We start from the raw sequence: 21,294 nt of genomic DNA, 5'->3' as shown, positions 1-21,294 counted from the left end.
TTGATTGATGGACTCAATTAAATTAAATTTATGCATTTTAGCAGACGCTTTTCTAAAGCGACTTACATTGCATTTAGGCTAACAGTTCTCTATCTACTATCATGTTTTCCCTGGGATTTGAACCCCCAACCAATGCTCTACGAGTTGAGCTACAGGAACACAATTAAAATAACTTAATTTGATGAACATTTTGGGGAATAAATCAGGGGATTAAAAACTTTCAATATATAATGCGTTATTTAAAGGATAATAGAATTTAGGGAGGATCAGTAGGTGGCGGTAATTCACCTAAAAGTTGTTTGCCACCCGACATTAAACGCCAAGAAGAAGAAGCGCATGCCGGCTGAGATTGAGATTGAAATGTGCAGACAGACGCAATGACGGCGATCTTTTTCTTTAGTGTGGTGGTCTTTGGATGTCTTGGGCACGGTAAGACAATAGACAGTATAAAAACATGCTATAGTGTCCGCAGTGACTCCTGAAGAGCGAAAGCGTTGATAGCGCTGCACTGCTTACTGTTCAGTACACCGTTTTTACTCGCTTCTATTTTTTTTATGTAGTGTGTGAAACCGTATACAACAAATGTACTGCAATAGTATGTTCCTGTACGATCGGATGCTGTCGTTTTTACTCGCTTCTATTTTTTTTATGTAGTGTGTGAAACCGTATACAACAAATGTACTGCAATAGTATGTTCCTGTACGATCGGAGGCTGTAGTTTTAGTACCCCCGCTAGAGGGCCCCGTAGGAACACATAGTTCATTTAATCTCAGGAGTATTATATTTTATAAAATGTATTTTTTTTTTTCATAATGCATCAGAGGTTAAGTTAAAACAAATTATTTTACACAATACAAATAAAAAATGTATATCAATCTTTAAACAACCGAAAAAGTGGAGCAAGTCTTATTTCCTTCAATTATACTGTATATTGATTGACCTCCTTAAATTCAACTAATTTGCTAATTTACCAGTCAAATAAAGATGGAATCAGAATATGCAGTCACTAAATGAGATAGCCAGATTTTGTAACAGCTGTAGAGAGGCAAGACAAAACTCGAGAATGATTAAAGAAGGAATTATATATATATATATATATATATATATATATATATATATATATATATGTATATGTATGTATGTGCAAGAACAAAAGCAACAAAAAGACCCCGTTTTCCATCAGTTGCTGCACAGAAAGAATGGCTGTAGGCTTCAACTCTGAGAGAATGAAATAGGAATCATTTGTTTAACTTATGAAATGTTGGAGTTGTAGAGAGTTGTTAAAGTCAAATAGAATGTAGGGCTGGACGATTATGGCCTAAAATCAAAACCTCGATTAATTGAACATTTTACCTCGATTACGATTAATGAACGATTATTTTGTTTCTGTTTAGTTTTTTTGCCCTCATAGTTCACTGACAAGGTTTGTACTGTAAGCAGGGCCGTAGCTGGGGTTAGGGGGGCCCCTGGTGCAGGTTGTACCAGTGGGCCCTGTTTGAAAGTGTTTAATTTGTATGTTTGTTCTGTTTATTTGTGCTATTTATACAGTGTTTAAGTTTTTTCAAGTTTGTAAGTGTCTAGGTACAGAAACCAAATAATTAAATGTAAAATAGCACTGTAAAAATAAAACACACAGTCAAACCAAAATGTATGTAGACACCTTCAACATTTCTCAAATTATCAGTTTATTTGCTATAGTTTAGAACAGTGGATTTCAACCTGTGGTCGCGGTGGTATTGCAGGTTGCCGCCAATTATTTTCTGTTAATTTCCAGTCCATTCTAGGTCTGTGCGATTTAAAGAAATCGTCATAAAATCACGATTTAAACATGCGCGATTTCTAAATCTCTTTATAGTATTATTTTCCGCGGCCCTGACCTTCCGTAGTATGCTATCCGATCCAATCAGAATGCATTACACCCATAGACAGTAAAAGAAATGGACACCGCGACCCCATTGGAACTCAATTGAGACAAGTGATGCCCATTTTTAGCTATTTTTAGCACTTCCGTTTCTGATGCGCAGACTCAAACGAAGCTTGACGACGTCAGCAACCTGTCTGCCAGATGTAAATCTTCTAGGAGCTGTGCGTGCAAACTGCCATCGTTAATCTTGCAGAGACGGCGAGCTTGAGCGGGGAGTTCTTTGTCGTGAGTGAGCAGGAGTGAGTATTCTGATTAATTATTTTGTATAGTATTTTAAAATGTAACGCCAGTACGCCATATTAAGTTAATTGCCTGCGAGCTTCTCCTCCTGTCTGTACGGTAATGAGACAGAGAGCCGAGTGGTTATGACGCAATCGTTAGCCTATTTTTTACAAAAACTGTTTCTACGGGGCCATAATGTAACAGAAGGTAATGGAGCCCTTTATACATTGTCGTGTATCTTTAGAAATAAAAAAGCCACAAATTCCTTTTGCCGAAAAACTTCCTTGCCGCCTGATTACACCTAGCGCAAGAACAGACCGGTTCACACACTGTCTATGATGCGCCTTTTTTCTGAGCCCATGTTAACGGATCAGAGCATTCACACTGCACACGGTAAAAGGCTAGAAATAAAAACATGCAAAAATAATTAATATCTAGCACATGAACATAGAGAGAGTTGTGAGTGCACAGAACGCAGTTTAAGTGAGAGGGGACCTGTTTTAAGTGCACAAACTCTCTCCACGCAGTGCAGCGTGTATCTGAGCAAGCACGTCTGGTTTTGTGACGGAGCAAAGGAAATCTGCGTGCGAACAGAGAGATTCGCGCTCGTGCATTATTTTAATGTGCTTTCACGTTATATTTATACACTCTCGCTGCGGACCACATACACATGTATACACACTGCAAACACCTGAGGCAGCACTACAATTAGCCTTTCGCCGGCCCCTCCCCCAGAACGGCCATTGTCCAATCACACATTATAGCAACCGTTACGATGTTAGCAGCAGTGTTAATTTCGTTGACTAAATATTTTCGTCATTATTTTCGTCACGAATATATTTTTGCGGACGAAAACGAAACGAAAACTAAAATAGAAGGCACTGATGGAGACTAAAACTATGACTAAATTGATTGACATTATCGTCAACGAATAAAGGACGAGACGAAAATAGACTGTGACAAAAATATAATCAGCAGACGGGAGAAATGCGAGGAATGAACAAAAGAACCGGCAAAACGGAACAGACTGCATGAGAGAAGAGAACCAATCCGAGCCTGACTTATTGAGAGGTGAAGCGAAGGTTTTCAGTTTTTAAATGAGCTCCCGGGAAGTCGGCATTCGAAGAGGTGATGTCTAAAAGAGCGACAAAATGTCCACAGCTCACTTCACGTTTGACGATGAACAAAACAAAACAAAGTGTAAAGCACGCGGAGCGCTCATTCGTGGCAAGAACACAACCAATTTGAAAAGACATTTACAGACGAGCCACCTGGACATTTTCTCAAATGTAATTTCACAACGATGTTCTTTTGTTTATTGAGCTAAGCAAAATTGGAATAGTGCAGTGCGTAGATGTTGTAGTAGCATTAAATATTACGAACTGAAAAGTACTGTAAAATAGCCCCTTCTTCAAGTTAGATGAGAGCACAATACTAATACATAATATCATGATAAATACATTTGATTAATACTAATGTTTAGTATATTTTATAATGTTCTACTTGTTGACTATCACAAATATTTCTATATTAGTCATGTGAAACGTGAATGTTCACATCCTATCATTATACATACTAATCTAGCAATATTTTAGTATTTAAAACATACAATATTGCTAGACAAATTAATACCTTATAAAATCTTGTTACTTTTTTATCCACCCAACTTATTAAATATTTACTTTAAATGTATTCACTTATTGTTCAGCTCAGCTGTAAGCTTTAAGGTCCTGGACCTAACTTTATTACCAAGCTTTATACCAAGCAATTTTAGTTGACTAAAATAAAACTAAAATTAAAACAAATCAGATGACTAAAACTAAAAAGAATTATAGTCAAAAGACTAAGACTAAAACTAAATTAAAATTTCGTGTCAAAATTAACACTGGTTAGCAGCTCCGACAAACATTGACTCCAAGCAAGATGATGAAGCGGTGCGCCCACGGCGTTTGTAAATCAGACACTAGATACCCCGAGATTGTCTGGAGGAGTTGTGTTCTTTCCATTCCCAAAGCCGAAAACACAACGTGAGCGGTGCCTACAATGGACAAAACAGTGTGGACGGCCCCACTCCCACTTAAATGCGTCTGCCCACAATATGAGAGCAAAACCCTGGTGAACTAAATTAAGAAGAATTACAGAAGTAGCATTAGTTATTAATGTTATTAGTTATGTTATTAGTATTAGCTGTTTTCAGAATCAGAATGTTTAATATTCATTGTTGAACATAATTCACAACTAGGAAATATCTTTGGCTTAGTTAAAGGTGCATAACCGATAATACAATAAAATGGATATCTGAATGCCTTATTTTATTTTATGTATTTCATTTTATTATTTTATCTGTTCTGCACCTTTTAAGCCAAAGCAATTTTCTATTTGTGAATTATGTTCATCAACAATGGAAATAAAACATTCTGATCCTGATTCTCAAAACAACAGAGAAATGTTAGTTAGCTTTGAATGGCTTTGACACACATGTAGGTTTAGCTAGCTAACATACCCTTGTATTTGAACAAAATCACTACCCGCAATAGACAATAATAGACCATAACATATGAAAGAGAACTTACCCGACATTGCAAGAGCATGACTGGTCCACAAGGCGGTGCTGGTTGCATTTGAGGTACAGGTCATGGGATTTCGCTTGAGACCGGTAAGCATTAGCCTCGATAGTAGTCGTGTCTCCTTCATTGCGTATTTTTATATTTTGAATGTATCCCTCCACTGCTTACTGTAACCCCTTTTGCCTCGATCTGGAGGATATCGCGGAGGTATTGCGCCAAAAAAGGTCACTGACATGCACTGGTATACCTCTTCCCGACATGGCAATATGTCGCGCTGGTCGTGTTTGACCATTTGTTTGTTGGAGGTAGCAACAGTAACTATGGGGGGCGGGGCTCGGCGAAAGGCTAAATGAGCTCTATGAACAATGCATGGCAAAAAAGAAAAAAAAGGCCCTGTCCACAGGATTTTTTTTTTTTTTTTTTTGCCATAAGTCTATACATTTTGTTACATCTTTACTATAGAGCTCGGGCGTAGACGTTATGGAATGGTGCATTGTGGGTAACGGCGGCCATTTTAGAGGCATCGCAAAGCAGGTTTGTAATAAGATAATAGCCGGTCTCCAGAAAAAGTTATAGAACGTGACAAAAAAAGTTGCCTATACCTATACGGACAAACTTAATAATGAAACCAAACAACGCTACTTAAAAAAAAAAGAGGTTGTAGGCGGAATCGATCCCTATGAACACATGAAAGTTTACCAAGCCTCAGTTTCCCTGATAATTTATCCTGGTCTGTGGAGTGAGCGCTTACACCAATTTAAAAATTTAAAGTCACTGGAGGCTAACCTGCAGATCACAAATGGATCTGCAAATTAAACGTGGAGAAAACAATCTTTCTCACTAAGGAAATGTTAACATTAACCAAGCATCAGTGGTGACACATACACACACACTTATCAGATTCTGCGAGCTATGAAGCTTGTCTATGCGGGTTTGTTACACTTCAGGAGTAATTACTCACCTATCATACTTGCAAAAATCCACTGTTTTCCTCCGGTAGTTCTGTAATCCGGTATAATATTGACGAACATTCACCTCAGACACAACCCACCATTCACCAAAACAAGACGCTTAACTTCCTATTTTGAAGTTCGTTCAAGTTTTTTTATTTATTTATTTTTTAAACAAGTTGTTCAAATTTGTTAAATACAGTCAGCACAAAAATATCAAAAAGCAAATTAAGTTCAGGACTGGGTCAAAAGAAAATGTTTAAACAAAAAATACAGACACTAAACTGACTCCCTTACTGGCCAAAAACTAGAGAAAACGTAATGTGTTTGTGTCTGAGTTTGTGTGTGTGTATGTGAGAGAGAGAGAGAGACCATACACAACATGTCTCACCATAACTATGTATTATAATATTATCGAAGGTGATGGTTTCCCTCCGTACAGCGGCGACCCAAGCCATCTTGGTGATTTCAGACACCTTGTGTTTTTTTTTCCAAATAGGAAAATGTTCAAAACTAATATGATTCACGAGGCGTTTGCCCTGTCGATCATGAAACCGATTACAGCAGTTCACATTACAGCAATACTGAACCATTTTCCAAAAAATAATCAAAATTAATGACCAAATGACCAACGTTACCTAATGCCTACTATACAGTACATCTACTTCTGTACCGCGATTCCCACAATGCATTGCGACGTGACGCAACGATCCCGACCTCTATAGTGATAATTTTGACTCCGTTCTAGAGACGTTACAACTTTTTGATAAAGCTCTAATTGTTTTTCTTTCGTAAATGTTTCAAATGAATCATGAATGCATTTATGACTATAAAAGCATATTGGTGTGTGTCACAATCGCAAAGTTGATAAAAGAAATTTATCAACAGGGTTTTTTTTTTTAGCATGTTTGTTTCTGCTGTTTGTCATTTGCTTGACGGCTGCTTCGCGTTTTCTGTGTCTTTACACACCAGAATTGTGCATGACGCGGCGCGTGACATAGAGTGAGACCGCTGAGGCGCCGACAGACCAGGATCTTGTCTTCACGACAACAATAGCTGTGTCCAAATTCAGGGTCTACATCCTTCGGAGGACTCATTTGAAGGATATCTATACTTCATGTTGAGCATAAATATAAAGCCTACCGATAAAGGACACCGTCAACAGTATTGACGGCAAAATAGACTATGTTTGACAGGTGCAATATGCCAGTGTGTCACCGGCCTAAGGTTTTCAAAAGGTATCACGCGAGTGTGAACATCACTACAACTAGGAAAAAAACGATTGTAATTCAAACGCAGCTCCCGTCGGCATTTAAACAGACCTTTGCTCTTAATACCGATCGGTCCAACGCAATAACAAAATCTGAGCAGGTCTTAAAACTGAAACTGCTGATGCTGCACTTTACACTTTGGAAAAGTTATATTTTTTTAAATATGAGCAGGCCTACAAGCTGGGATTGGTAAATGCTGCACTGTAATCATAGTTATTTATTTATATTTTTTCATTATATATGATATTGGCTTGAGACTGAGTATTTTATTTAGTGGGGAACTTTGCAGCAGTATTTTATTTCTTATTCTTTTTTTTATTTTATATGTATATTTAAAAAAAAGTGTAAACATTGTTAAAAAAAATTTTATAGTAATAAACAACCTGCAGTTTAATGTTTGCATTTCTTTACCTTACTGTACCGAAAATGAACCGAACCTTGACTTTAAAACTGAGGTATGTACCGAACCGTGATTTTTGCGTTACACCCCTATTTGATTGTAATCCATTACATATCTTTCTATCAAACAAAACTTCAGACAACAGTCAATACTTTGTTGGCCAATTACCAGGCAATGATTAATTGTGTTCAGTCTGTGGTGTGAAAAGGTTGCATTAGCAATTCCGCAAAGGAGAGCTCGCCTACGTTGACTATACTATATTAAAATCAAATCTAATCTAATCTTGACAAACTATATATTGTTGTAAAGGTCTAAGACTCCAAATATATATTTTACCAATATTTTTTGTTAAAAATTATGTAGGAAAAGTAATAGATGAATTTATGACAAGAGTGCACCCTCAGAAATCTACATTACAAAAGGAGTTTTGACCTTTGTTTAAAAAAAAGACTTCCTCATTGCCTTTTTCTCTATCACATTTTAGAAATCATCAGAAGTTATATATCACTTGAAAACATAAAATCTCAAAATTCATCCTTTAAAACCCATTTTAAAATCAGACATTGCATTACCATGTAAATGGTACATCAAAATCATGTTACAAAATGTTTTCAGTCATGAATTATAAAAATTTTGGTTTGTATCATGCACATTCATGTCTATCTTCAAAAACGTGAGTGACAGTTAACAGGTTAAAGTCTTTTGAATGGTTAAATTAGCAAGTAGCAAGGCTTAATAACATGTGAAAATGATACGCTTTCGTGTTGACAAGCAGCAGCGTTCTGTCAACTGCCCTGAGCGTCTAGTATTAGACTGGCCTCACTAGTACTAGTAAAAGTGCGATCTGACATCATAGCTCACTATCAGCAGTTATTTTATCTATGTTCGTAACATTTCTTACAGATTATTGCTCTGTGTAAGAGATAAAGATCAGATAAAGATAAATTAGCACAGTACAAGTACAAGTGATTGCGTGTGTGAATTAGTCATACCGTCTCTATATTATTGTGAAGCTGTGGGTTGTAAATAGCCTAGTTCCTTCAAAAGTAGAAAAATATGCTATAATAGTTTTGAGATTCTAAGCTACTTTAGTAATAAATCACAGAACAGTGCTGACAACTAGTTTTTGCGTTCCTCTGTACACATCCGATCGTCTAATCGCTTGAATGTCCAAACCATAAAACAAATATAACTGGCCAAGTTTAGTGAAGACGCAACGCTCACCGCTCGCGCGCCATCACTATGTGTTGAACCTCCGTGTTTTGCTTTTATGCCACTGACTGGACGGGACAGAGTCATGTGGCTACACACGCGCTAGTATGCTTTTTAAGGGGGAAGTGTTAACAGGACTAAAACAATGAAATAACCAACATGGGAAAATTAAGTCGATTAGAGGTTCTGAATTTCGGTTTTGATTACTTTTCGATTAATCATCCAGCCCTAATAGAATGTTCATGTTACTGACATCTAATTCCAAACGTGTAAATGTATAAGAGCAAAACCCACAAATTGAATGGTCTCCGAAAATTCTTCCACTTCACTGAAATAGTTATCAGAGAACAATCACTTTTGTGTTAACATAAATATCAGTAACAAAAGGGTGCACTGGGCATTGTTAAAAAATAATTAAAAATCTACGCAAGACATTTTTTTGTTGTTGTGACAACCTCAGTTTGTTGTATAATGCAAACATAATAGATGAACATACAAGTTGGTTTCAAGACACCTATGCCATGTCCTCATGTATGTTTAGTGAATGAATGTGTAAATCAATGAGGTTCTTCTGTTTGTTTTAATGCTGTTAATATCTTTTTAAAAAAAAGCAATTTACAGCATTGTCCTGCTGTTTTTTGTACTCTCCGAGAAGTGATCATTTGCGGTTCATTTTTCTTTCAGGTTTTCTCCAAGTTAATGAATATATCGTCTCAGTGTCTGTGTCAGAGGGAGATTCAGTCACTCTACTCACTGGTATTAAAAAAAACCAAGAAGACAGAAACAGATGGTACTGTAATGACACTCGCATCGCTCAAATCAATGGAGATCGTAGTAAGACCTGTACAGATGTTCAGTGTAATGAAGGGACTGAGAGATTCAGAGACAGACTGAAGCTGGATCATCAGACTGGATCTCTGACCATCAGGAACATCACAATCACAGACTCGGGACTTTATACACTGACGATCAACAGCAGAAGCAATAAAAAGACCTTCAAAATTTCTGTCCATGGTCAGTGGTTAATGAATGTTTAAAGAAGGTTATTTTTAATAAATGTTCCTGCATATCTAGGCACACTCATGTGCACAGTCATTTTGATGATTTGTTCCTGTTATAGAGTTTTCTCATCAAACAGATCCTCATGCGGCTCTTGGTTTGTGTTTCAGTTGTTTCTGCTGCTGAACGAGATACGATGAAGAGAAAGTCAGTGAAGGAGGGAGAATCTGTCACTTTAGATCCTGGAGTAATAAAACGACCAATTGATCCAGTGAGGTGGTATGTTAATATCACTCTCATCGCTGAAATCACTGAAGATCAGAGTAAGATCTGTGAAGATGTTCAGTGTGAAGAGAGATTCAGAGACCGACTGAAGCTGGACAATCAGACTGGATCTCTGACCATCACAGACACCAGAACCACAGACTCTGGAGAATATACACTGAAGATCAGCAGAAGCAGAAACCACTACACTGTCACCAGCATCAAGAGCATCACTGTGTCTGTGACTGGTGAGTGTCATTATGTCCATATGGAAAGGAAACGACTCTTACAGGAGAACATGTTGTTGCTTCTTTTTATTGTAGTATGTCTTGGCATCAAAGCATTGGTGCTTTTGATGTCAGTGTATGAAACATTATTCTTTAAACTGAATCAGATTCACATGTGCTCTCTCAGACCTGTTGATATCTAGTAATATTGGTTATAGATCAGTCTGACAGATTTGCACACACTAATGTCTGTGTGTCTTGTGTTGTTTCAGGTTCAGGTCTGTCTTCAGCTGCTGTAGCAGGAATTGTTGTTGTTGTTGGTGTTGTTGTAGCTGCTGCTGCTGTGATTTACTTTTGCCGCAGGAAAACCAGAAATGGTAAGTATACTTGCAAATAGTATAGTGAGAGGCAATACATCTGTATTTGCCAAATTAGCATTTAATTGTGTGTGATTTCATTAAATTATGCTGCTGAAAAAAAATCATGTTTTGTTTTTTGTACAGCTGAAGAAAGCCCTCATGATCATAGAGAATCCCAACAGGTGATGCCAATAATGCAGCAACATGAAGATGATTAACCAGTAATTTTTTTCTTTTTTAAATTAACTGAAAATCCACTGTGCCCTTTATTTTAAATTCAGTAATTTTCGAATGGTAAATATCAACACATTTATGCGCTTGACTTATAAACTACATTTTACATCATTGCACTAATGTTATTTTGCATAGAATACATTGTTTAACAATAGTTTTGCAAACTCTAACTGCTGTTCATAATGTGTATATATATAATCCTATACTGCTCTGTTCAAAATGTACATATAATCCCTACATTGCATTTCTATTTATATTCTTTACATAGTCTGCTCAATTCTGTATATAGCAACTCCACTGTATATTCTGTAAATCATAGCTTTACTTTACACATGATAGGTTAAAATTGATAGCCTGAATGCACTGTAAGTCGCTCGGGATAAAAGTGTCTGCTAAATGCATAAATTTTTTTTTTTTATTTACTTACTCTGCACTCACTGTAAAAAGGCTCTTCTCTTATTATCGCTCATTATTGATTGTAACAGCTTTGATTCCACAACAAAAGAGTCTGTATTTTCTATACATTTTGTAAGCGTCTCTTGTGATACTGTGATTTTGAATTTTTTTCTTTTTAATTAAAGAGTTTTAATTTGACACACACGGATAACAAAAATCAGCATATGAATCTCAACAACGGTGACAAACAGCATATCCAGATAAACAGATCTACTCTGAACATCACAAAACTAGATACTAAAAAAGCTCATAATTTATTCATGCCGCAATGCATGATGGGAGCCATGGATGAGTTTTTATTGGCTACAACATGCTTTTTTTGATGGTCACCATTGTTGTGATGCAAACACTGATTCTTGATCTCTGTGTTTCTAAAGAACTCTTTGTTTATGTAGAACTAACTTTTGAAAACATGTCATATTATGCCAGAAATGCTGGATCACTTTTTTATCCACCTAATTTATATACACAATAAAGAAATCTGAACTCACGCATTTAGGTAACTCCTGACAATTAGTCCAAAACCACAATCAAGTCCATAAGATTGCCTTGGCTCTGGTCTGTCTGTATGTTACAACTCAGTTACCACAGCCACACAAAATCTAAAGTTAATAACTGAAGGGTAAAGATCCCAACTAAAGCAAACACTGCCCACTATAATGGTGATACACAAATTGTGATTTTCTCGTTTGGTGAGTCTGCTTGTTAACATCAGGTGTCTTCAGTAATGGTCAATCATAACTCAATTAACTTCTTAATTATCTCATGAACTTCAACTCTGCTTCAGTGTTAATTTTAACACTGCTTCAGTGTTTATATGTGTCCACACTCAGAGTGTTAAATTTTCGATTTTTGGAAGTTACATTTTCTTATTGAGAGGATTTAAAGTAGTGTTTACCTAACTTTTATCATAAAGCCCAATGCGAACGATTGTCATAGTAACTACTATATGTCGAAATAAACAGCAAAATATGTGAAATTTCATTTGTTTATATGTGTTCAACTGTCCCATATTGACCAGACGCCTTACTATAATAAGTGAAAGACATCTTTATATCCCCGACTGGACAAGTTAGCCTGATTAAAAAACTGAAGAAAAAAAAAACAGAAAAAAAAGACTGAGGAAGCATCGAAACGCGAGACTGATTTTGATTTTGAATATTCTTAATTTAATAGAACATAAGCTCAAACAACAGAATTTGTGATTTAATGTTGATTCCAGCATTTTATTTTAATAATTTTCTTTAAAACTTTTTTTTTTTTTACAAAAATTATACAAATTCTGTTGATTGACCTTCATTTTTATAGAAAGTTAATGTTCTACTCTGAATATGGCTTTTTTTTTTTTTTTGTAGTTATTTGTGATGTTATGTTATTTTTATGATAAGATTTTAACTGTTGAAAGACTGACATTTTTATTTTACCAGTAAAAGCCTTGCGATGTCTTTCTGCCAGTTTTAATAAATACTTGCAACATCATTGACTTTATTCATTTTTATTCATTTGTAAATGTATTAAGATAGAGCTCATGATAAGGCATTTATATACATATTTTATAGTTTACTGTTAAAATTATTCTTTAAAGCAGTTTCATTGTTAAATTATTACAACATCATATTGTATTTAGGGGTATTTACAGAATTTTATTGGCAACTTTTTGCCAGGTAAATACTGTACTTTAGTGAAATTACAAAATATTGCTGTAAAATATATTTACAGGACTTTATTGGCAACTTTTTTGCCAGGCAAATGCTGTACTTTAGTGAAATTACAAAATATTGCTGTAAAATAAACAAGTTAAATTCAATGTTACTACAAAAAATACTACAAACTACTGTATTTCACATACACTGTGCTTTGGACACAAACTTTCAATAATAAAAAAAGTTATTTGACCCGTGTTAAGGTCTTGTATTTATTTAGACTATTTGAATAATATAAAGTCGTGGCCTAGTGGTTAGAGAGTTTGACTCCTAACCCTAGGGTTGTGGGTTTGAAACTTGGGCTGGCGATAATACGACTGAGGTGTCCTTGAGCAAGGCACTGAACCCCCAACTGCTCCCTGGGTGCTGCAGCATAAATAATGAACACTGCTCTTTTTTTTACTACTACTTTTTCAGGGTACAGCAATTAACTGTAATTTGCTTTGCAGTAATCTCCTGTAATCCATTTTACAGCAATTACCATAATTTTTACAGGATTTTATTGGCAACTTTTTGCCAGTAAAATCCTGTAAATTCTACAGTACATTTTTTACAGTGTATGTATATAGCATAAAACACTATTTTCTTGCACTTCTGGTTAGATGCTAACTGCATTTCGTTAACTCTGTACTTGTACTCTGCATAATAACAATAAAGTTGAATCTAATTTTGTTTCTGTTGTTGTTCATAGTTCATAGATTACGCGGACATGTCCCCCCCACTTTTATCATCACGGAAATTTGTCCCCCGTACTTTTTCGGGCAAGTGTCTCTGCAGGAAAGTAATGGGAGTTACCAGATCAGGGTGTTTTTACCAGGGGGGCAGGGTTTCATATTTTTTTAAGCACCCATGGGCGCTGCCATTAGCTAGCGGACCCCCACCTGCTGTTATCATTCCATTGACTCCCATTCATTTTGGTGTCAATTTGACAGAATTACTTTACATCTCAGGCGTTTAAAGACTCCATTTGTCCATTAATTATTTCTAAAGAAACACGAAAATGTATAAAAGGCCCCATTACCTTGTATCTTACCTTATGGTCCTGTAGAAGCAGTTTTTGTAAAAATAGGCTAACGATTGCGTCATAACCAGCGACTCTCTGTCGCACAGTAGAGAAATTACCGTATGGACAGGAGGAGAAGCTCACAGACAATATTTTACTGTCCATGAGGCTATCGGGGGGACGTGGAGGCCTAATTTTAATCAATACATTCTTATCTATTCTGGAACTGCCATCTTGTTAAAATCTGTAGTGATGTCTCTGAATTTGAAAATGTAAAAGGGCTCTTTTTTATAGTATTTTTAATTTCGTTTTTACTTTTTATTTTATATTTTGTTATTTATAACAAAATTACAAACATGTCAGTCTTATTTTATGGTAGCCCACATTTATTTGTTTTTGGGATATTAAGTTGAAATGTTCAGAAAATATTGTTTTGACTAAGTTCTGACGTTATTTGTAAAGCTAAGAAAATCATGTTTATGGAAAGCACTGCCTCTAATCTTTTCCTTCTGCCATTTTTCGCAGCCTTTACTGATGTGCTGTTTGTGTAAAAGAACTTGGAGAAAAAAAAAAGTTCTCGCAAAATCTAAGCTATGACGACTTCCACTTCGGTTGGTCTGGGAACGCCCCGTCACGTGATGTGAATTTAGCCCGTGGGGGAAAACATTGGCGACAATTGAAATAAACGGGACAATCACGCAGAAGAGTTGCTGTGTCGTTTTCTGTACGTCCAATAAACTAACAAATTATGAATTGAAGTTCTACACCTTTCCTAATAAACATACAGAGCCGGAAAGGATTACAAAATGGCTACAAGCAATAAGTTGTGTTGATGATCAAGGGAAGTTGTGGAATCCCAAGACTAAGCTTGTGTATGTGTGCAGTCGACATATCATTACAGGCAGGCTATATTAACATTGTGCTCATTATTAACGCTATCAAACTGTGTAAGGTTGTTTCAGAAAGTGGAATGCATATATAATTAGCCTTATCATTCTACCTGAAGCAAAAATATGTAACGATAGCCCAGTGTCGAAAACCACTTAAAAAAGCATGACACGTAACAACTTAGTTTTGTGCCAGAACTTTTACACTTGCATTCATAAATTCACCCCGTCTGTGTTTGCGACATGATTGAATCGAGGAATCCAGTCAAAAATAGATATAAAGCAGAACGTCACGGGATTTGGCTATTTTTGAATGAATACATCTACATTAGGTCTGTAAAATGAATCAAATATCGATATGGACTAGTGTATATGAATATTAAAGTTAAAAGAGACTACAATTGTTCTATGTGTCTCTGGGAATGAGTGCTCAATATGTGCATTTTGCCATTCAGATACACACGATGCTCGCAGTGTTTTCCCCCACGCCGACTCCGCCCTCGCCACACCGACTCCGCCCTCGCCACGCCCCCAGCTATGACTAGATGCCGACTGTATCTATCCCGGAAATGTGAAAGGGTCCATCCATGGCGGCTTACGGTCTGAAGAATACGTATATCTTTATTTTGATCGTAGTCTTAGCATTCTTCGTGCACGGTAAGACACTTACAATTCACCTTCCTTCCAACTAAAAAAAACCCAAAAGACTAAATGGGTTTTAAACGTATTTAACTGCTGGAGAACCGGTGTCCTGACATTTTATCCTACCCATCAGATTGTCCTACCTGGGTGTACTGCGCAATTAAATTTGTCAAATATGAAATAAATAGTCTCGAATATCTCTAAAATAGCCGTAGTATAATACTAGTGACCTGACCGGGGAAATTGATATACCGGTATGTGAAATAAATATTTTTTAATAAAAACATGGTCTATGGGTATTATCTATGGGTATTGTTAAACTCTTAGTTTGCTGGAAAATTACAGTAAGTTATTTTTCAATCCCTTTGAAGGGATCATATTCATCAGGTCTCTAAGTGACTGTGAAATATACATGGAATATTGTACTTTTTTTTTTTTTTCTTGGTCCCGTCTAAAAAGAGATTTATAATAATCTGTGTTTCTTCTCCAGGTGCATCTAATGTAGGCTCAGACACCGTGTATGTGTTTGTGATGAAGGGAGACTCGGTCACTCTTCACACTAATATCACAATGAACCGTCGAGAAAGATTTAAATGGTATTTCATTGACGATCTCATCGCTCAAATCAATGGAGATCTCGGTTATAACTGCACATATGTTCAGTGTAATAGAAAAGATGAGAGATTCAGAGACAGACTGAAGCTGGATCATCAATCTGGTGATCTTATGATCGCAAACATCAGCACTTCAGATACTGGAGTGTATCGACTACAGACCTTCCCAGGCAGACAAATTAAAAAGGCTTTCAATGTTGATGTTAAGGGTGAGTGACTAATGGATGTTTAAAAAGCTATGTGTTCAAATCACATAATGAATATGTTTAGTATAAAAGAGTTTCAGACATTTAGAGTACCAGAACAATCATTTTAAGCTCATTTGTGTCCACCGGTGAGCCATTAGTTTTAGATTTCACTCAGTTTCCCATCATTATATTTCTTACATTCTTTACATTAGTTTAATAAACCAAAATGCAGAACATTTAATGTACAGTAAGCAAATAAATTGTTTATAAGCACGGAATGTTGATAAATGTTGCTTTACAGACTGACAATAAAGAAACCTAAAATAATGTCATATTGCCTCATTATAATCACAAGATTATTCAAAAAGTGCTTGGTGAAATAATAATGCAGTAATTTATATTCCCCTGTAGGAATACACTGCACGTCACATTATACATTTAATACATGTATGGGTCAGTAAAAAAAAATGTAATCCAGCAGAATTGAAATTTCTGAGTCTGTAAGAATAATGATAGTCACAATTCATTTTATATTTTGCACTTTTGCAGGTAATGTTGTTTCTACTGATTTTCTTAAGATCCAAGAAATTAATATTCTAAATCATTTTTCATTAGTTTGTTCCAGTTAGAGTTTCTTCATCAGAAAGATCCTCCAGCAGCTGTTGGTTTGTGTTTCAGGTGTTTCTGCTGAAATGAAGGAAAAGTCAGTTAAGGAGGGAGAATCTGTCACTTTAGACACTCCGGAGGAAAAAAACAACAACAATTTGCTAATGTGGTATTTCAATGAAACTCTCATCGCTAAAATCACTGGAGATCCAATGGAGATCTGTAAAGATGTTCAGTGTAAAGAGAGGTTCAGAGACAGACTGAAGGTGGATCTATTTGGATCTCTGACCATCACAAACATCAGAACCACAGACTCTGGACTTTATCAACTACAGATCACCAGGAGCAGTAACCGTTTCAGTATCACCAGCATTAAGAGCTTCACTGTTACTGTCACTGGTGAGAGCATATTTTTTTTACTTTGACTATTTAAGTCAAGTCGAGTAAGGGATAATCAACTATTTGAATGCACAACGTGGACACACAGCAAAGGGTGGGTGGTTCTTCGCCTCCACGTCATGCATTCAAATAGTTTAAAGGGATAGTTCACCCAAAAAGGAAAATCATGTCATTAATAACTTACCCTCATGTTGTTTCAAACCCGTGAGACCTCCGTTTATCTTGGGAACACAGTTTAAGATATTTTAGATTTAGTCTGAGAGCTCTCAGTCCCTCCATTGAAGCTGTGTGTACGGTTTACTGTCCATGTCCAGAAAGGTAAGAAAAACATCATCAAAGTAGTCCATGTGACATCAGAGGGTCAGTTAGAATATTTTGAAGCATTGAAAATACATTTTGGTCCAAAAATAGCAAAAACTACGACTTTATTCAGCATTGTCTTCTCTTCCGTGTCTGTTGTGAGAGAGTTCAAAACACTGCAGTTTGTGATATCCAGTTCACAGACGAATCATTTAGTTCACCAAATCGAACTGAATCGTTTAAAACTTTGACTCGTTCATGAGTCAAGAACCGTTTCTGTCAGAGGTGTCCGATTCGTGAACCGAGGAGCTGATGATACTGAGCATGTGTGATTCAGCGTGAAGCAGACCGACACACAGAGCGTCTGAACCGAACTGATTCTTTTGGTGATTGATTCTGAACAGATTCGTGTTATGAGAGTAAAAGAACTGGTGAACCGTTTTCTTCAACCGGTTTATTGAATCGAACTGTCCGAAAGAACTACTGGTGATCTGAACACCGATGCAACCGGTTCTTGACTCGTGAACGAGTCAGTCTATTGTTCGTTATCTGGCTCGGCTCGGTGTTCATCACAGCAGTTCAGTCAGTGTACTGTTTGAGTACATGAATTACTCCGGGATATTGGTTTGTTTGAACTCAGAGGGAGTGTCAGCCACATTAAAAAAGTTAACATCTTAAGTCATTTGTGGATTAATGCGTATTAGAGATGTGAACTGTTTAAAACGATTCAGTTCGATTTGGTGAACTAAATGATTCGTTCACGAACCGGATGTCCAGACTGCTTTGATTTGAACTCTCTCTCACAACAGACACGGAAGAGAAGACAATGCTGAATAAAGTCATAGTTTTTGCTATTTTTGGACCAAAATTTATTTTCAATGCTTCAAAATATTCTAAATGACCCTCTGATGTCACATGGACTACTTTGATGATGTTTTTCTTACCTTTCTGGACATGGACAGTAGACCGTACACACAGCTTCAATGGAGGGACTGAGAGCTCTCGGACTAAATCTAAATATCTTAAACTGTGTTCTGAAGATAAAAGGAGGCCTTACATGTTTGGAACAGCATAAGGGTGAGTTATTAATGACATAATTTTCATTTTTGGGCGAACTAACCCTTTAAGTCAAGTCGAGTAAGGGATAATCAACTATTTGAATGCACAACGTGGACACACAGTGGTTCTTCGCCTCCACGTCATGCATTCAAATAGTTTAAAGGGATAGTGCACCCAAAAAGGAAAATCATGTCATTAATAACTTACCCTCATGTTGTTTCAAACCTCATGTTGTTTCAAAAAAAATTCACTCAAACTACTGACACTCTTTCTTTTGTTTCAGATTCAGGCCTGTCGTTAGCAGCCATAGCAGCAATAATTATTATTTTGGTTCTGTCTATGGCCGCAGCTGCTGTTTGCTATCGCTACAGACAATCCAGAAAAAGTAATGTATCTCCCACAGAAATCATGAGAGAGAATTGAACCCTTGCAGAGTTTATATTTAATTGTGTTTGCTATTATTTTTCAAAGCAGACAACAAGGAAAACGTGCCAAGTGTTCGGTTTCAAGTCATAGGAACAGGTAAGAAGAAGCACCACTGTTGTGTATCTTTGTAGAAAATTCTTAAAAAATATTCATCACATTTACATCTGTTTTATTGCACGTTAAAAATCAATCTGATGGGAAAGAACAATTTCAGATGGTATCTTATTCGCTGATAGATGACAGATGTGCAGATTTTTGTTTTACTTTATGTAACTGTAAATGATGCTGTTTATTTCTCACTATCTACCTTCTGTGATTTTTGTTTTCGTTGTTTTTTTTGTTTTTACAGATGAAAAAAGATGAAGGCCACATGATCAAAGAGAATCCCAAGAGGAAGAAATGTGAAGATACTGCAGCTTTATTCTCCATGCAGCGACTTGGGAAAAATATACATTATATTGCCAAAAGTAGTGGGACACCCCCTTCTACTGAATAGATTTGACTAAATTAGGGAATTGTGTGCTTCTAGTTTTATAGCAACAGTATGGACAGGACCCTTTTCTATTCTAACATGACAATGTCTCTGTGTTAGAAGGGGGTGTCCCAATACTTTTGGCAATATGGTTTTTTGTTTACCTCTCTAAGCCCCTAATGGCTTGTGTTTTTGAGCTGCAACTCGATTAAATCTGTTGCAGGTCGCATTGATTTATCATACAGTTAATGGAGATATTAAATTATCCATTACTGGAAGCATAGATACTATTAGTAATCATCTGTAATTATTCAATCATGTTTTACAGACATTATAGTAGAAGCTTACTGTATAAAACTTTTAAATCTATAAAGAGTGACATAGTTATTATAAGAAGTGCCTTTGTTCTACTGGTTGTGATTAGTTTAAGGGATAGTTCACCCAAAAATGAAAATTGTGTCATTAATTATTCACCCTCATGTCATTCCAAACCCTTAAGACCTTCGTTCATCTTCAGTATCTTCAAATTTTTTTTGATGCATCTCGTGAGCTCTCTGACCCCTCCATAGACCGCAATGGTCCTTACATGATCAATGTCCAGAAATATAGCTAGGAGATCGCTTGTTTATGTTTACGTTAATGCTTTGCTTTTAATGAAAACAATGTATCTGCATGGCGCAGGTGACACAAATCAGCATACGCAGTTTACACTCAGTGGACACACTCCAAAATTGGCGCTAGGGTGATGCGGATGAGACGAATTGTTGAATAAAGTAAAAAATATATATATATAGGCTATATATTTTGCACTCAAGTATTCTCGTAGCTTCTTAAAATTACAGTTGAGCCCCAGATGTCACATGGGTTATTTTACCGATCTCCTTGCTATGTTTCTGGACGTTGATTACATTGATTTTACATTGAGGGTCAGAGAGCTCTCAGATTCCATCGAAAATGTCTTAATTTGTGTTCTGAAGATGAACCGAGGTCTTGCGGGTTCAGAACAACATGAGGGCGAATCATTAATGACAGAATTGTTATTTTTGGGTGAACTATCGCTTTAAGGGCTTGTGGTGGAGGTTTATCTTCAGCTGTTTCAGATCTTGTGAAGGTTTGATGTTTTTGGAGTGAAGTTTCTGAGAAGAGACTGTGCCTCTTCATGTAACCAATAATAGGTGGTGCTTATCTACAGCTTTTTTTAATGAAAGATATTTTTCTGTTTTTGTTTATTTTACAAATAATCTACTTGTAGCATTCTTGCTAAAACTTTGCAACACATGTTTTGTATTTACTGTGAAAATGGAAACACTTCTGTATTCGACACTCATTTTACAAATTTATTCACTTTTCAACATTTTTAGGTGGCACAGCCATATGCAACTTGAATGTGCAAGACTTCCAGTTCATTGCTTCCAGTTATTTATAGGTGTACAAAAATGGCCTGTTATGCTGCTTGATACTGAAACTGTATTTTTTTTTTATTTACTATCAAAATCATAAATGCACTGGATTTTAGCACAATAGTTTTACAATTTACTGCACTTTATTGTGGTAGTTAGAGCTGAAAGTCGATTTTCAGGGAATAAAGGATTGTGAATAAATGTTGTAGTTTGTGATGAATTTAATACAAACTTGAAAAGGTTGTAATTGATCTTTATTTAATATTGTTACTGTTGTTCATAGTTTGTCCACAAGAGGGCGCCATATCACAATGACTGCGATGACAGCAGGTATGATTCATTCTAGCGAATCGCTTCGTTCGCGGAGCTCACAAAAAGAATCGATTCAAATAAATGAAAAATTAAATCAAAATAGTGCGTTGATTATAAGTGAACCTTAACGGTTTCTAGTGTTCCAGAATCACTTTGCTCAAATCATGAAAAAGAATCGATTCGAAAGCTCTGATTCTT

The 21,294-nt window shown here is 36.2% G+C and overlaps 2 protein-coding genes across 3 annotated transcripts; both read left to right on the top strand.

Annotated features, from left to right (window-relative positions):
* LOC113040391 (uncharacterized) lies at positions 1-11,767 on the top strand. Its single transcript, XM_026198742.1, has 5 exons — positions 1-429; positions 9,231-9,560; positions 9,716-10,057; positions 10,309-10,413; positions 10,540-11,767. The coding sequence occupies exons 1-5, from the start codon at positions 378-380 to the stop codon at positions 10,611-10,613; spliced, it is 903 nt and encodes a 300-aa protein (XP_026054527.1). The 5' UTR covers positions 1-377; the 3' UTR covers positions 10,614-11,767.
* Positions 11,768-15,137: 3,370 nt separating this feature from the next.
* On the top strand, positions 15,138-20,985 carry LOC113040387 (uncharacterized). 2 transcript variants are annotated; one of them, XM_026198738.1, is made up of 6 exons: positions 15,138-15,335; positions 15,811-16,143; positions 16,801-17,127; positions 18,770-18,871; positions 18,961-19,008; positions 19,262-20,985. In XM_026198738.1, the coding sequence occupies exons 1-6, from the start codon at positions 15,266-15,268 to the stop codon at positions 19,273-19,275; spliced, it is 894 nt and encodes a 297-aa protein (XP_026054523.1). In that variant the 5' UTR covers positions 15,138-15,265; the 3' UTR covers positions 19,276-20,985. The 2 variants fall into 2 exon arrangements, with proteins under 2 accessions (XP_026054523.1, XP_026054522.1); XM_026198737.1 differs by having other exon boundaries at positions 18,958-19,008.
* The last annotated feature ends 309 nt before the right edge of the window (positions 20,986-21,294 follow it).

Source organism: Carassius auratus, chromosome 22 (genome assembly GCF_003368295.1).
Source record: "Carassius auratus strain Wakin chromosome 22, ASM336829v1, whole genome shotgun sequence".
Taxonomy (NCBI): Eukaryota; Metazoa; Chordata; class Actinopteri; order Cypriniformes; family Cyprinidae; genus Carassius; species Carassius auratus.
This window is presented reverse-complemented; position numbering and strand designations above follow the sequence as displayed.